The 17,642-nt window shown below is 38.2% G+C and overlaps 1 protein-coding gene across 11 annotated transcripts in view; it reads left to right on the forward strand.

The window, feature by feature from the left end:
• The window catches only part of DTNA (dystrobrevin alpha), a 216,578-nt gene that overhangs the window by 106,274 nt on the left and 92,662 nt on the right, over positions 1-17,642 (forward strand). For all 11 annotated transcript variants that reach the window (XR_010067650.1, XM_063299253.1, XM_063299262.1 and 8 more), the window contains 2 exons: positions 10,992-11,059; positions 14,735-14,815. Coding sequence is in view for 10 of the 11 variants with exons in the window: in XM_063299262.1 (XP_063155332.1) it covers positions 10,992-11,059; positions 14,735-14,815 (149 nt within the window). In the remaining variant the exon portion in view is untranslated. The remainder of the gene's footprint in view (positions 1-10,991; positions 11,060-14,734; positions 14,816-17,642) is intronic.

Consider the following 17,642-nt stretch of genomic DNA (forward strand, 5'->3'; position numbering starts at 1 on the left):
ACAAAAAAACCAATACTTTCATTTTGCCTTCTATCATTTTAATTGCTTTTTCTTTGTTAATAATTAGCACAGCACTTTAATATGCAAAGTTTTCTTTCCCCCAGATTTATCTTATGCATACATGCATGCAGGTGCATACATACATACAGTAGCTGTAGGTTGGTTATTGCTTGATGCAGTTTTGATGGAATAGTAGTTGCTTAAGGCCAGCTCAGAGCAGAGATATACTCTTAATTTTCCATAAACCAAGCATCAAATCCCAGCCTGTCCTGGAAGCATTACCAGAAGTTCTGACTTACTTCTCTTCTAAAACCAGCAGTGGCCTTTCTTCCTGTACCAGTCCTTCAGTGCAAATCCCATCCCTGTGTTGCTATTAATCTGGAGTGAAATAGGCACAGTATATGGTGCTATTGGGCATAAAGAGTCAGTAGCAGAACTCAGGTCCCTTAGCCTCTTCCACAGTGGACTACAACCTCAGCAGGAGGTATTGGTGGGCCTGAACTGTGCTGTTCTCATTGAACATAGTCAGAAAAGAGGCTATAATCAGTTCAGAAAAATCATGCAGTTAGGAAGCCAATAAAGGTCCTCCAGGCCTTACATAAAAACTCGCTTGAGTTTGGTTTCTGAATAGACTCAACTTGCTCATACCTCAGATATTTTGCCTGCTCTGGAGTATAAGCACTACCCCATTTTAAGACTACATAATCTAGCAATTTTGAACCCATGTCTGCCTGCTTCTAAACAAACTTTTATTTACTCTGGTCCCTGACAAAATTTCTGTATCTGTCAATCCTTTAAAGAAGACCTGTCAAGAAAAAGAAACCACAGAGATTCCAGGAATGCTACCTTATTGTTGTAGGGTATATTAACATAACCTTGAAAGCCTGTTCAAAATTTTCCCTGCCCCCTTTTGAAGGACAGTAAAGTCAAGGCAGAGCTATTCGGAGTCTTTCTCATTTTCTGTTTTCCCAGAACCGAGGAACCATTTTACCTCTCTTACTTTCTCCTCAAGGCCAAAGCTAAATTCTTCTACACAGTTTTCTCTATGTACCAAATAGCAGTCCAGTCATGAAAGGTTATCCCACTCCATCACCCAAATGCTTCAGATCTGAACTTAATGCCCCTGATCACTTAGAAGAATAAAAGTAGTTCAGGAACTGGATATCCTATTAAATATATTTTGGTCCTACTGCAGGGTAGAGCACCATTAGAAAGGAATGTTTTCCTAATATTATAACTCTGTTCCATAGTACAAACAAATGATAACTGATGTGGATTAAACTACAAAGCAAGATTCAGGAGGCACAGGAAATCAGAAATTGAGCAGACAATACTTGATGGGTTCCATATTGCCCTGGTTAGTCCATCCAGATAGTTAATGTCATGAAAATCCTATGAGCAAGACTGACAACAGAAAAAAAAAAGTAATTGAATGTAGCTGTAGCATTGGTCTTCAATTAACTGAAAACTTTTATGATCCTGCCTCCAGAGTTTATGCCTAGAGCCAGCACCTAATTTATCAGGGATCAGTTAGATAAATAGTCTGGAGAACTGTTTAGGAACAGTTAGGAATTATTCACAAATAAAGTTTTTTTTTCCCCAAGAAACCTTTTCTTTTGATGAAATACCCCAGCTCTGTCTCTATCAATTTTCTGTCTCTAAATCATCATGTATGTGTGTAGCAGAGTTTCAACAGTTATATTTTAGCTGACAGCATCCTGGTGCAGCCAAAGAGGCAATCATGGTACTAAGGGAGTTGGGATTCTGCTTCTTTTTTTCAGATGAAAACTCTTCCAAAGCTCTCATGCCAAGCTGCACAAAATGCCCATCTTTGGAGCTAACGAAGTCTTATAAGGAGGGGTACATGTTTTGAACCCCATATAACCCTTGCCTGAACATGTAAATATTGTGAATAATCTCAGTTGTGTGTCAAGAACTTGACCCGTCATTAGTTGGGGAAAAAAAATCAATATTTGGATTAAGCCATAAAATATTAAGTGGAAATCTTGAAAGTGTATATAAGCTAGCATACAAATTATGGCAATAAACAACATTTTCTTATTTTAAGGTTTGTAATATGGGTAAGCTAAACTTGGTTACTATTAATTACAAAATATAACTATAATATATCAGTAATTGAGGAAGAGTTAAAGCATTGCTAGTCAAGAATGAGGTGCTAGTAGGCTTGAGAAAGGATAATGCTTCCAACAACAAATAGAAATATCCTAATATCATTAAAAAAATAAGAACAAAAATTACTGGGCCTGGAAAGGGGGTAATTTTGGCTTGCTTCAAAGATTGCAGATTTGCATTTTTATTACATTTGTTTAAAATGTTTTGCTTTTTAAAAAAATGTTTAGTGGCATAACCTGCTAAATGGTTTATCTCTATATTATCAGCTTTCTTTTCTATTCCTTTAACTGGTTGTATTACAGAAACCCATAAAGTTATATGAGCTATTTCTCCTTGGGAGGGGGAAGGGGACGGGGGCAAAAAAAGCAGGAAAATCCTTCTATCCAAGGCCCTGCAACAACACTAAAAGAGTAACTTGCCTCTCCCTGTGTTCGCTTAAATCCAAAGTAAAGTCCTAGCAACCTCACTTCTGTGTCATTGGCTGGAAGAGGACAAATGCTTTGTGTGAACCGAGTCATAGATACATCTATCATAGGAAGAAGGAACCATTTTATTTTAGATAAACCACTTTCTGGTTTAGTGTAGAGGTCTGTCTTACCTTCAGTCAGAAGAAGGTTGAACTTATTCACCATCACCATTGTTCAGGACACGAAACAATGGATTCAAGTTACAGGAAGGCAGACTGACTGAATGTTGAAAAAAACTTTCAACAAGAGCAATTTGATAGTGGAACCAATTATCCAGAGCTGTGATGGGCTTCCCTTCATTGTATGTATGCTGGCAGAAGCTAGACAGCTGTCTGTGGAAATGTTGTAATTTGGATTCCCTCACTGACCATTGTAGGATTGGATTAAGTGGCCTAAATGGCTTCCTCCAATTCTATGATTCTGTCCAATTCTGGTTTAAAGAGCCATAAATAAGGAGAAGCAGGGGCTTTGATATTGCAGATCAATACTATACTGTTATTTTGTTTCTAAATTTCCTATAATGGATGACCATATGTGAATATTGTGGAAATCCAGGTCTCTCTCTGTCCACTTTTTGAAGCTGCTTTTCTCCCTCCCTCCCTCACGCATAAGTAGTACTCTAACTGGACCAAAATTTTAGACACAGTAAGAACTAAATCAAATCATCATCATTAGCAATTACCATAGTAATAATATTAAAATATTCTTGACTGTCATGATCAAGACAGCCCCAGAACCTTCAAGGCCAACATTCTGATCCCACCTATTTCTGTCACTGAAAATTATTTTTCTTTTAATGAGCTTGGTTTTCTTTATGCCACAATAAAGTCAAGAAATCCTTTTTGCTAAGGAGAAGCTTTTGATTGATAACTGGCAAATAGAGGGAGAAAATGTAGAAGCAGTGAAAGACTTTGTATTCCTAGGTGCAAAGATTACTGCAGATGCTGACTGCAGTCAGGAAATCAGAAGACGCTTAATCCTTGGGAGAAGAGCAATGACAACTCTCGATAAAATAGTTAAGAGCAGAGACATCACACTGACAACAAAGGCCCGCATAGTTAAAGCAATGGTGTTCCCTGTAGTAACATATGGCTGCGAGAGCTGGACCATAAAGAAGGCTGAGCGAAGGAAGATCGATGCTTTTGAACTGTGGTGTTGGAGGAAAATTCTGAGAGTGCCTTGGACTGCAAGAAGATCAAACCAGTCCATCCTCCAGGAAATAAAGCCAGACTGCTCACTTGAGGGAATGATATTAAAGGCAAAACTGAAATACTTTGGCCACATAATGAGAAGACAGGACACCCTGGAGAAGATGCTGATGCTAGGGAGAGTGGAAGGCAAAAGGAAGAGGGGCCGACCAAGGGCAAGGTGGATGGATGATATTCTAGAGGTGACGGACTCGTCCCTGGGGGAGCTGGGGGTGTTGACGACCGACAGGAAGCTCTGGCGTGGGCTCGTCCATGAAGTCACGAAGAGTCGGAAGCGACTAAACGAATAAACAACAACAACAACAAGGAGAAGCTTAGTTCCATGTGAAATGCTGTGGCCTGCCTGGTAACATTGCCCAGCTAAACCAGCAACCAAAATGAAAGCAATACTCAACATGCATTGCCTTCAAGAAAAGGTGTTTGTTCCATGGAACTTCTGTTTCAGCATTTGTTCCTGGGGCCTCATGATGATCTGCCTTACTGGGTGACATTTTTATGACCTAGTCAAATGAAATGAAATGGGTCCTGAAGCAGGCAAAAGAAAAATAGAACCTTGAGCTGCTTTCATATGTCCTTTTCTCTTATGCAGATTACATTGAATCGATACATTTACAGTTGGTACTGCATGTAGGCAAAAGAATGGAATGGTCTTGTTCAATCTCCGCTGCCACTAGAAAAAAAAAAGTTTTAAAATATACATTTCCACTAGTCTCACAAGGAGCTGTATCTCTAAATGCATCTCAGTGAACATTATCCTTGGCATTTCTTACCCAAGTCAAGGGAGATTGATGTTGACACTTTGCTTTTGAAATACACAGAAAGGGAGTAAGCCATATCACATAAAAGAGCAGAAAAAGCTGAACTGCACAATGTTAAACAGTTTCAAAATAATGAATGATGATGTATGGTTTCTCAGACAGATTTGTGTGTTTTTTTCATATTTCCATGCTTGCTTTCTAAAATATTCGGAAATGAAAACACAGGTTGCCTCTGTAATAAAAAAATAGCAATATATTTTTGTATATTAAAAGGAGTGTTTCTGTTTGTAGCCTATCAGCTATGCCACCCCTTCTTCTAGAATTCAGCAAGCTGTTAAGGGGCCCATACCAGAAAAGGAAATGTAGTTTAGTGGTTCATATGCCAGACAAGACCAGGAGGACCACGTTCAAATTCATCCTTAGCCATGGAAGCTTCCTGAGTGACATCAGGCCAGTCATTGTTCATCTGTTTGTTTGTTTCTTTTCTTTTCTTCTTTTAACAGTGGGGCTTATCTAGAAGTGTTATTATCTCTCTCATCTTTTTTCAGAAGCCCCCATTTTGTTCCAATCTTGTTATTTAACTGCCTGAGTTTGCTGCCTGAGGGAATGATGAGTGGCATTTACCTTCTTTAGATACTTTAAATTATTGTTTCAATTCTCAGAAGAAACACTGCCATACATCAGAAACATCTGAGAAACTACCAACAGACTGCTACAACCACACGTCGTCACCATAGCACATAAACCAACTAAAACTCTTCAAAACATCTTAAGTAACCCAAAAGACCCAGGAGCCCAAGAAGAAAAAACAGGAGTTATCTACAACATACAGTATAAGGACTGTAACGGCCACTATGTAGGACAGACAGGCAGAAGACTAGCAGAGTGCATCCATGAATATCAACTAGCAGTCAGAAGACATGATAAAAACTGCTTAATCTCACGACACATGGACAGACTTAACCATGCTTTCAACTGGGAAACTCTGAGCATCCTAAACCAAGCCAAATCCAAAAATGCTAGAGAATTCCTGGAAGCTTGGCATTCAGACAAAGCAGCCATCAAAAGACACATAGAGGTAAACAACATTTACATACCATTCAAAAGAGACAATAGAAAAGCCGAAAGACCAGAACACCTCCTCGCCAGGAATCAACACCCAGATATGCGAAGATTAACACCAGGATTAACACCAGATAAACAAACAAACAGCACAATATACCCTCATCAAGGAACTATTAACTCAATCAATCAATCAAGCAAGCAGCAAACAACAGCCCAATCAAGGAACTCCCAAGGAGAGAACACAAGCTGGACCAACATGGTATATAAGAGAGCAAGGCCCACTCCCTTTTCACACTGAAGATGTTGCCTAGTCTGGCAATGAAACATCTGCAAGAAAACAAGGCTCAGAGACCACCAAGGACTCCTCAGAAGAAACTATTGAACACCTATAATGGTAGATAGAAATAACTCCTCTAATGAACACTTTCACTAGAGCAACTCTGGAAATATTGATACAACTGCCTTGTTGCTTTGTTGTTGTTTATTTGTTTAGTCACTTCCGACTCTTCGTGACTTCATGGACCAGCCCACACCAGAGCTTCCTGTCGGTCGTCAACACCCCCAGCTCCCCCAGGGATGAGTCCGTCACCTCTAGAATATCATCCATCCACCTTGCCCTTGGTTGGCCCCTCTTCCTTTTGTCCTCCACTCTCCCTAGCATCAGCATCTTCTCCAGGGTGTCCTGTCTTCTCATTATGTGGCCAAAGTATTTCAGTTTTGCCTTTAATATCATTCCCTCAAGTGAGCAGTCTGGCTTTATTTCCTGGAGGATGGACTGGTTTGATCTTCTTGCAGTCCAAGGCACTCTCAGAATTTTCCTCCAACACCACAGTTCAAAAGCATCGATCTTCCTTCTCTCAGCCTTCCTTATGGTCCAGCTCTTGCAGCCATATGTTACTACGGGGAACACCATTGCTTTAACTATGCGGACTTTTGTTGTCAGTGTGATGTCTTTGCTCTTGACTATTTTATCGAGATTTGTCATTGCTCTTCTCCCAAGGATTAAGCATCTTCTGATTTCCTGACTGCAGTCAGCATCTGCAGTAATCTTCGTACCTAGAAATACAAAGTCTTTCACTGCTTCTACATTTTCTCCCTCTATTTGCCAGTTATCAATCAAGCTGGTTGCCATAATCTTGGTTTTTTTGAGGTTTAGCTGCAAGCCAGCTTTTGCACTTTCTTCTTTCACCTTCATCATAAGGCTCCTCAGTTCCACTTCACTTTCAGCCATCAAAGTGGTATCATCTGCATATCTGAGATTGTTAATGTTTCTTCCAGAGATTTTAACTCCAGCCTTGTCGCTTTAAAATAAGATTAATCAGTGTTGCATTTTTATCATATTTATTTATTAAATTTATATCACCGCCCATCTCCCCCAATGGGGGACTCTGGGTGGTTTACAATAAAATGACACTAAAAACATAACCACCTAAATTACCATTAAAATATAAATAAAAATAAATGTAAAATCCAAGCGGAGATGGAACACAATCACTAAGAGGTCCTTTGGCGCCAGCCATCCCCAGGTGGAGCTATCACTCTCCCCCTCCCAAGCAAGGCGGCAGAACCAGGTCTTCAATTTCTTCTGGACGTCCGAGAGCGAGGAAACCTATCTCAACTCCGTGGGCAAGATATTCCAAAGGGCGGGCGCCACTGCAGAGAAGTCTCGCCTCATGGACCCCGCTAGATGAAATTACTTTACTGACGGGGTCCGTAGCATGCCCTGCCTAACCAAGTGGGACGGGTCGATGTTATGGGGATGAGATGGTCCTTCAGGTACCCTGGTCCCATGCCATGTAGGGCTTTAAAGGTGATAACCAACACCTTGAATTGGACCCAGAAGCAAGCTGTTACCCAATGCCGCTCACGTAACAGTGGTGTCACATGGGCTGATTTTACAGCACCGGTAACTGTCCGCGCAGCTGCATTCTGGACCAGCTGAAGCTTCCGAATGCTCTTCAAGGGTAGCCCCATGTAGAGCGCATTGCAGTAGTCTATATGGGAGATGAGAAGGGCATGAGTGACTGTTCAGAGGGCATCTCAGTCCAGGAATGGGCGTAGCTGGCACACCACCCGGAGATGTGCAAAGGCGCTCCTGGCCGCGACTGCCACCTGCTCTTCAAGCAGGGGTTGCAAGTCCAGGAAGACCCCCAGGTTCCGCACTGGTTCCGAGTGGGGAAGTGCTACCCCATCCAGAACCAAAGATGACAACTTCCTGGAACCCGAGGGGCCATCAATCCACAGCCACTCTGTCTTACCAGGGTTCAGTTGAAGCCTGTTGTTCCCCATCCAGGCCCCCACAGCCCCCAGGCACCTGGAAAGGGTGGAGACCACATCACTTACTTCACCCGGGATGGAGATATATAGCTGAGTATCATCAGCGTATTGATGATACCTCATCCCATGGTGACGGATGATCTTGGAAACAATCTGCTTAGCTTTAATGATGGAACCACTATAATACACCTCCTTGTGTGAGGTCCCTTTGCTGGAGAATTTCTTTGTAGTGATGATTGATTATCTTCCTGATTATGATGTCCTTTCATGGTTTTTTATGTATTACAAATGAAAGAACAACTCTCACTTCTTACTAATCTACTCTATTTCTTCCTAAATACAATCCAACATGATATTTTCAAGAGTGTTCATAGTTTATTCTTTTTACAGTGGATGACTCAAATGCTATTACCATCCCACGACCTATTATAGTAGTAGCCATAAAGAGTTTGTCCTCTCAGATTGCTGCATAACACATAGCTGGTTTAAAGCATGTTGACATAAAGGCTGTGTTATCACAAGAAATCATTGCATATACATAAAGTGAGTACCTGCATATTTTGGAGGACATGTCTAGGAAACACATCTATTTTGAAGGAATATAATTGATAGCCAATATCACCAAATCCTTAATACTGTTACAACATTACTGTGAAACTTGGTTAATTGTCCTGACCATGAAGTTATGAATTTACTCATAGTTGCCAATAATCGTTAAAAATTGACTTTGTGAAATATTCTATTACACATTTCCTTTCCTCTAGTGTAGATACTTGTGATTTGGGATATTACAGAGAGATTCATGCTTGATCCCAGAAAAATGTGGTTAATCACTTAATATATATTTATTAGGTTATACTATATTCAATGAATATTCAGCTATTTCACAACAGCTGAAGAAGGCAGAAGCCAAAAACTGAATATTTTTCTGTTTCTAGTTTCTGTTATTTAAAGCACTCTTGGATGCATGTATTGTTGGGGGGATGGTAGTATAAATAGACACATATTATTGTAAACTGGTGTTGTATTATATTGTCCAATCCAAAAAAGAAAAATACTTGAACTGGATTTCCTGATCTCCTGCATCACATTATTTTATCTGTTGTTAAAATCAGTGTTAGCTTTGAAAAATGGGCTAACTTTTCTCCATTCTTGCTGTTCACCTTTAAAATTGCTTTTAACTCTGCTAGAGAAAAACATTGACAATATATAAGAAATTTGTATACTGTTATGAAGAAAAAATTATTACTAGAAGCTCTAGGGGAAATTTAAAACAGAAAAATAACATGGGCCAACAGTTAAACTATTTCTCACAGAAAAAGCCCCCAGCAGGAGCTCTAAAGTAAAATAAACACTTGATTATGGATCAAGATGAGAGGGACGCGGTGGCGCTGCGGGTTAAACCGCTGAGCTGTCGATCGGAAGGTCGGCGGTTCGAAACCGCGCGGCGGGGTGAGCTCCCGTTGCTCGTCCCAGCTCCTGCACACCAAGCAGTTCGAAAACATGCAAATGTGAGTAGATTAATTGGTACCGCTTCGGCGGGAAGGTAACGGCGTTCCGTGAGTCATGCTGGCCACATGACCCGGAAGTGTCCTATGGACAACGCCGGCTCCAAGGCTTTGAAACGGAGATGAGCACCGCCCCCTAGAGTCGGACACGACTGGACTTTACGTCAAGGGAAACCTTTACCTTTACCTTATGGATCAAGATAATCACATTTGATTTGTCCAATTACTTATAGTGAAATGAAAAGAAATTGTTTTCATTAACAGAGAACGGTTGCTATCGTCAATAGAATTCAGTCAAAGAAGTATTTTTAATCCATTTTTAAAATTCATAGAATTAACAAATCCTAATGTAACTTCCCAAACTGAGGTCTGCCACAAGTGTTGGAGCTGTAACTTCCTGAATTCTAAGAAGCATGCAGTCTGGGAATGCAGTCTGAACTCCTCCTCCTTTCTATATTTACGTAAAGGATGTTTTGATAGCAAACATTACCAAGTTCATATTTGATTATTGTTGTTGTTGTTTCTTCTCCTTCTCCTAATATCAGTACTTAAAATGAAAGCCAAACCTGAAGAGACAGTTATTGAATTATCACACTTGATGTGAATTAGCAGCTCTTTTTTTCTGTCACACTCTACATAGCTCCCGTACAAGTAGAACAGTATATACTACTACTGCATGGTACTACTAGTGCATTTCAATTATAAGAAGTCTTAGGAAAGAACAGAAAACAATTTTCTGATAAACCTGCCGGTAGATAAATGTTTGTTAAAAGAAATGCAACAAGGGAATCAGACTGAAGTTTATAATATGAAGTTTATAATCCAATATATTTTCTATTTTATATCTATTTTATTTTATAGAGTTATTTATATTGTAATTTATGTGTTTTAATTCTGACTGTAAACCACCCAGAGTCCCCTTTTCGGGAGAGATGGGCGGTGATGGAAATTTGAAATGTAAATAAATAAATACAATATGGGAAGGTATGGATTTTTCATCCATAAGACACTCTTGAAACTAAACTAAGCTAAAATTAAGCTGAAGCCACCCTGTTTGTTCTTATGTTTCCAAGTGGTGAACACATTTCAATACATCTATTTTGTCTAAAAGCTTCAGGGGGCTTTAAACATTATTATTATATATACAACAACGTTAAGTTATTATTCTATTACTATTATTTGTGTAAAAGAAACTTGCTCCTCTACTGACACATTTTGTAGTACAAAAATAAAATTGACATAAAACTATATTATAAAGGCTTGTAGTGACAATAGAAATATAGATCTTTTTACTGACATTGTGAAAAAGAATAATCCCCCCTACAAAATAAGCTGCATCATGAGCACAACAATGGAATAGCATCTGAAAATATCAGTACAAACTTCTTAAACAGATCTAAACACTACTCTTTAGAAGAGGAGATGGGAGATGTTTAAGCCCAAGACTATAGCTTGTTTGCAGTATAGCTGAATATACAATAGGAATAATAGTGCACTGGAACATTTCATATATTTTATAAATGTCCTTAGTTTACAAATGTTGCTGAAGATACGTTTAATATTTGTGTTGCTTAGAATGATTGAAGATTGTGGGAAGAGAGGAGCTACCATGGCAGAAAGGAGGCAGCTGTTTGCAGAAATGCGTAAGTGCTATGGCATTTTTTATATTATGTTATTGTTTTTCTGGCAGATGTAAGATTTCTTGCAAAAGGCCAACAAGATAGAATATGCCTTTGGTAAATATTACATGGATTTTTGCCCTGGGCTATAGGCAGTTTGTTCTACAAAGCAAGTTTTCAGTACAAAGTAGGTGCAAGAAACTACATTTAATTGAGCAAATGCTTGGGGGGGGGTTATTTTAATGCTAGTTTTTACTGTTAACAGATATAAGGCTAAATATCTCTAATATTCTCTCTTTGGGAGAAAAGGAATGTGAACAGTCAGAGCCACTGTTTCTCACCAGTAACCATACTGAATCTCAAATATATTTCCTCACTGTAATTCAGTTTTATTCCACTTGATTGCCCCCCACCCCAGATTTGTTGGGACTGAATTTCCCCCAATGCCTAGACAGCAGAGTCAAACACTGTTCTAATTCTGTATAATCTTAAATGTATAATCTTGTTTTATGTAATCTATGTAATTCTGTATAATCTGTTCAGGGCTTTTCAATCCCAAGCAATGCACTGACATTTTTCTAGCTTTCCTAAAATCTCAATTTTTAGTTTCTTAATTTTAAATATGTTTAAAGATTGGCCAGAATACAAATGTTGTTTGGCACTTTTATTGATTTAGTTTGCATGTGGAGTTCAAACAGTGTGAAGTTGACATTAATATGTCAGTGATGCAGTACTTCAGATTGAAAGGCAAAAAATGGTTTTTTGAAGTATAAGGGATCATACATGTAGTAGCTGTCTGCATTCCTTAACCTGAATATGACTTTTTCTGGAATCATGTGTTACCAGTGAAGGACAGCTATGCACTACCAGAAAGAAAGATGCAGACAAATGCCACACACTCCAAAGGACCTTTTTGCCTTCAAATTCAGTGTGCTGCACAGCTCTAATTCAGATAGTTTAACTTGCAGTTGAGCATGTTTAGCTGGATCCTTCACAACACACCTGGTAAGCAAACTAATGCCATCTTAATATTTTGGACTTCAGCTCTCATCAGCCACAAGCAAAGTCCAAATAAGATAGTATTCTAACATATAAAACACACATCTATGTATCTATAGATAAAGATGAAAATCTATATCATTTTTTTGCACATGACCTTCAACTGTCTCTTCAGACTTATCAGTGTGATGGATTGCTCCTTCAAGCAGATCTTGAAGATCAGTATTGCCTATGTCCCAATTAATACTAGAGGTGGTATTATTATTATTATTATTATTGTTGTTGTTGTTGTTCACCAAAAGACTCCATCCTTTAAAAAATAAATGTATTGTCTTTGACAGGGAGTGAAACAGAACTGTGATAAAACAAAACAAAAAATCCCAGAAGTATTTTAAAAACCAAAGACCAACTTTAGTAATGTTCAATGGTTATCATGACATTTAAAAAAAAAAAGTTAGGATCACTGAAATGGTTTCTCCGTATGTTTGACAACATGACCAATGGCTAAAGTAAATTCCTAGGATGAAACACTAAATGGTTCAGGACAAACTTTGCCAACAACAGATGGTATTCAAGCAGCCAGTTGATAAAAGAAACTTGTCAAGAGTGTTTGGCAGATGAAAAGGAAAAAATAAGTAAAAGTTTAGTTAGTGGCAATGAAGAGAAACAATCTCTCTTTCCCTCCCTCCCCCAATATGGAAGTTAAAAGGGAAAGACCATAAGTATTCCTTCTCTCTGCCCTAATTATAATGCCAAAACAAAGACTTATTTTAGTTTACAAATGATATTTGCTCTCTAAGTCTTTGATAAGTCTCTTGATTTATATGTTATCATATTTAAAACTCTGAGAATAAGCTCATGATCTCTTCCTTGGAGATCTGTGACTTAATTTATCTTGTGGTATCTACCTAATGGAAGTATTGACCAATAAAAGTCATAATTTTGTTCTTGCATTTAGCATTCTAAAATAGTTCTGTGTATTTTCATGGAAGGTACTTTTTGAGGACATCCTCTTTTGTAGGGTCACACCAATCAGATAAATAGAATTTTTTCCAAATCTTCTTTTACATCAGCAAAACAGCATTATGATTTTTTTTTAAATTCGTCAGGGTAAAATTTCATTGTTTTTTAACTAACCATGTACAAAAGGCTTCCTGAGGAGAGGAGGCATAATCTTTGCCCCATTTCCTCCTTTTATGAGACAAAGAAGGCACAGCAGATGTCTGAAATTTTGTCCATTTTCATCTCTTCATATAGATGACAAACCGAAAAAAAAGTGCAGCCTTCATAAATTGGAATTACTTTAGGAATTATTTCTCCAACCAGGTGTCTTAGGCAAATACTTCCTTAATGTCTTTTAAATAAGACCTCATTGCTGGTTAGCTGACCAACCAAATGTTCCCATTTTGCTAATTAGTTTTCATTATTTTATCATAACCGAAGCATATTTCATCATGTTTGAGAATAGTATATCTTTTAATCGTAAGATTGAACCTGGTTGATGTTAGCCTTGAAGAATTACCTTAGCATAGTTGTTGTAATAAAAACTGGACTTGTCCTTGCAGAGTAGAGCACCATTTTTTTTCTTTTTTCTGTCTTTTTCTCAGAAAGATCCCCAGGTGAAGATAAACTCTGCCCCAACATTACAAACTATAGACTGAATGAACTAGAACATAGTAAGGTCTCAGGCAAAGAGCCTTCTTGCAATCTGTGTTCTCCAATTAATGTTACGAACAAACTTATCCAAGGACCGTAAGTAGGTCATATCTGGTTTAAAGATAACTTCAGTCAAGCAAAGATGCTGACTCACAATTGACTCTAACATACAACTGACTGCCTTTCTAGTTTGGTTCCCATAAATTGGGAAAGAGCAATTCACTGTTAACAGCCCAAGCCCTTTTTATGCAGGTCTGGAGCCTCCCAAACCATATACCAAATTCCTTGGGAGAGTGAACGACAGAATTATGACAACATGATTTCCTGCAGTTATTAGGAAAAGTATTAAAGGAATAGGTGTGTTAATTCTCTGTATCTATTACTGACAAAAATTAACTTTCCATGTACCTAGAAACAAAAAAGTCTTCAAACCCCAGCCTGCCACTTTGATAATACTGTCACATCACTGCCCTAGCTCATGGCTGCTAAAAAATAATCAATAGAAATTGTTGCCGTTGGTTGCAAAAGGATTACCTGTCCCTGTCATAATCAATAGCTTGAGCTTCCACTGAAATATTTGTGTGACTTTATCACACTCATCCTGCCTTCAGGAGGACCTCTATCTATCAGTAGAAATTCTGGGGCTTCCTACAGAAGAACTACAGAAATTCCTTCTGCTATTTGGATGCAACTTGAGTACAGTTTTCTTTTGTAGTCGTATCTTTGCTGTTCCACCTGGCCAATCTTATGTAGGCTTGGAAGCAAAGCAGGGTTGTGCCTCATTTCTACTTATACTTCTATATGGTTTGATCATATTGGGAGTCAGGCAGCATATAAATTTAATAAATTATTATTATATTGGTTTTCAGTGTGATAAATAGAATGTTTGGACTTCCCCTCTGGGATACAATTTTTAACTTTCTTATTCTGTGTAGATAACAAAAGGCCTAAAAATACCCTAGAGAAAGCCTATTTGAGTACCGTTGTTGAGGTTCAGACACAGAATGCATATAACACAGCACATGTATATTTCTCTATCATTAGGGGCTCAAGATCTGGATCGTATCCGTTTGTCCACCTACCGAACAGCATGTAAGCTTAGATTTGTGCAGAAGAAATGCAACTGTAAGTATATCACTGATTAATTTGTATTACCTTCACTAGGCTATTACTGTGGAATTGTGCATGTTCCCCACCTGTCAGAATTAATTTTAATATACATTCAGGAAATGCAGATAATAACACCTGTCTCTCCAGAAGAGCAAGGCAACCCACAACTGTTAATTAAACCAATAAGTTTACATGTTTGGATGCAGATATAAAGAGGATGGAGCTTGTAAGCTGCTCAGGTAAAATTCTAAGGTAAACTATAACAAACAGCTTTCCTCTCACAATTCTGCTGCTTAACATTTGTTTATTTTACTGGGTATTATCTTTTGCAGCTGAGTGGAGCATACTTTTAAACATCTGCGGTAATAACATATTAATTTTTGCTTTCAAAATTTTCATTGTTAGAATGGTAAACAAATTAGCATGTTTTTATTTGTAAAGAACTAATTATATAAGCTATCCCTGAGAATGTGACATGCTTCTTAAATTATCAGCACTATACAATTATTTGGCAATATCTATTAGCATTTTGCACGCTACAGGAACCAAACACTGCATCAGCAGCATTTCAAAGCTAAGTCTATGGGGCTTATTTGGGAAGGAGTTCCTTCATTGGCTCTGCTTCCCAGGTGCTTCATGAGAACTTCCTAATGAATACAGTACAGCTCTTTGCAGTGCAGACCTCATGCCTCACTGTTTACTATAACTTTTTAGAAACTTGACTTAAGTGATTTTTTCTGCCTGTGTCACTAATTAAAAGATGTGCAACGTTCATGGTTTAGGAAGTATTTAAAAACAGAAGAAATAAAGAAGCATAAAAAGCCTTTTCTGTTCAGTAGAGCTAATAAATTTGGAATCTGCTCAGTGTCTCTCCTGCTCTTTACCTCCCCAGTTGTGTTGATGGGTTGTCACATATTGGTTTTCACCAAGAATGGGCAATCTGTGTGTTGCATGCAGTCCTTGGTTGCAAAAAAATATGGCCTTTAGAACAGCAAGGAGCCCCACTTGCATTTCCCCCTGGATGGCTGATAAGGATGATTGGTTGCTGATTTCCTGTAAATTTGGAAACCAGACTATGGCACAAGAAAAAATCACATTGTTTAAAATTGATGGGGCTACAAAAATAGAATTAAATTTGAATGTCTCCCATGAAAAACCCATCTCTTTAAAGCTTCTCCTGTTTATTTGATTAAGTGATGCTATCACATTCTTATGTTCTAACACTTCTCCTTTGTTCTAAATTTCTACCTAGGACCTTGTCTCCTTCAGTGGCAATATTAAAGTTGTTTTAATACATCCCTATCCCCTTCCATCTTTACCATTAATTTCCTTCTTGATCTTTATCATCCCTTTCCTTCTTCTACCATACTAATCTTGCCTAACCCTTCTATGTGACCCTTATTCCTTTGTCATCTCCCATATTACTTTCACCATTCCACCTTTTTCTTCCATATGCAGCACAAATAAGGAAGTAGTGTCCTGCAATGATTCAACTGTTGGTTTGGAAGAAGGGTAGGCAACCTGTAGCTGCAGGCTTTATATGGCTCTTGGGGCCCTTTTTTGTGAGTACCAAAACCCCTCCATAGATGAAGATTGGCACTATGGTTCAAACCAGAAATCATGGTGCATAACTTGGTTCAGCCAGAATCTTGAAAAGGTGAAGGCATGGGAAGCCCATGAGCATTACCTACATCATGGGGCAGGAGTATTTATCTGTATGAACAGTACCAAGGAAAGTAATGGTAAATGTGTCATTAATAATGAAACTTTCATCCCTTACATTCAAAATTTTCTGTAGCCTTGACCCACACTAACTTTTGATTCCTGATTTTCATGATATCCTTGACTGTAGCCTTCACTTTTCTAACTCCACCACTTTACCACTTAAAGACCTTTTGCTTTCCAGCATGACTCATTCTCATTTTCAACTGCTGCTATTCTCTCCTTGAACATAGGCATTGTGCTATCTCGTTTTTTTACTCTCATACATGTATCTTCTTCAAAACTCATATTTTCCAAAAGTCATTAGGCCAACTCCTTAATAAACAATATGTCAGTATCTATGAGAACACTTACATTCATGCTTTTAACCTTCCCTCTTCTCCCTTCATTCCTTCCCCCTTTCTTTGTTACTTTCTCCACTTTATATTTTAGACTGGCTCAACTTCCGTCTATGAAATTTTCTAAAAGGAACAGTGTAACGTACAGAGCCATAGCTATGAACAATCACTTGTTTGCTGACAACAAAGTTTTTTATATAAATATAAGAAGGGATTGATAAGAATAATCCTGATAAACTCATGATAGTTTTTGCAAAATTCAAAATGTTTGGCTAGGAAGGGCAGAAAAGCAAAACAGATGCCACCCACAATTATAGAAATATAGTATATGATGAGGAATGGTGAGGGGCTCCAAGTTAGATGTACAGATAATACCAACATGAATTTCAGGCATGTTTTCAGAATAGTATAATCTGTGGGCCACTGTGATAATTAGATGCACTATATGACTTTCAAAATTGGATTTCCAGAACTACTGTTCAGTTTTCTATGGTCTAAAATGCTTCATATGCTTATAATGCAGTTTTTTATGCTTTATTTTTTAATCACTTATTCTAAAAGCATTTAGTAAGCTAAAGTCTGCCATTCATGTATACTGGTCTACAACAGCTGAGTCAGAGTGTAGCCATGTACCATAATTAAAATTATACAAGCAAGCATTACTATACAGCTGGAGAGCTACCACCAGACTTGCTGAGTTTTACCCAGGTTGCTATGTGATTATTCTGTAGTGACAACTATAGAAAGAGCAAAGATAGCTGATTTCCTGAGATGAGAACAAA

The sequence above is a fragment of the Candoia aspera genome, chromosome 3, assembly GCF_035149785.1.
Source record: "Candoia aspera isolate rCanAsp1 chromosome 3, rCanAsp1.hap2, whole genome shotgun sequence".
NCBI lineage: Eukaryota > Metazoa > Chordata > Lepidosauria > Squamata > Boidae > Candoia > Candoia aspera.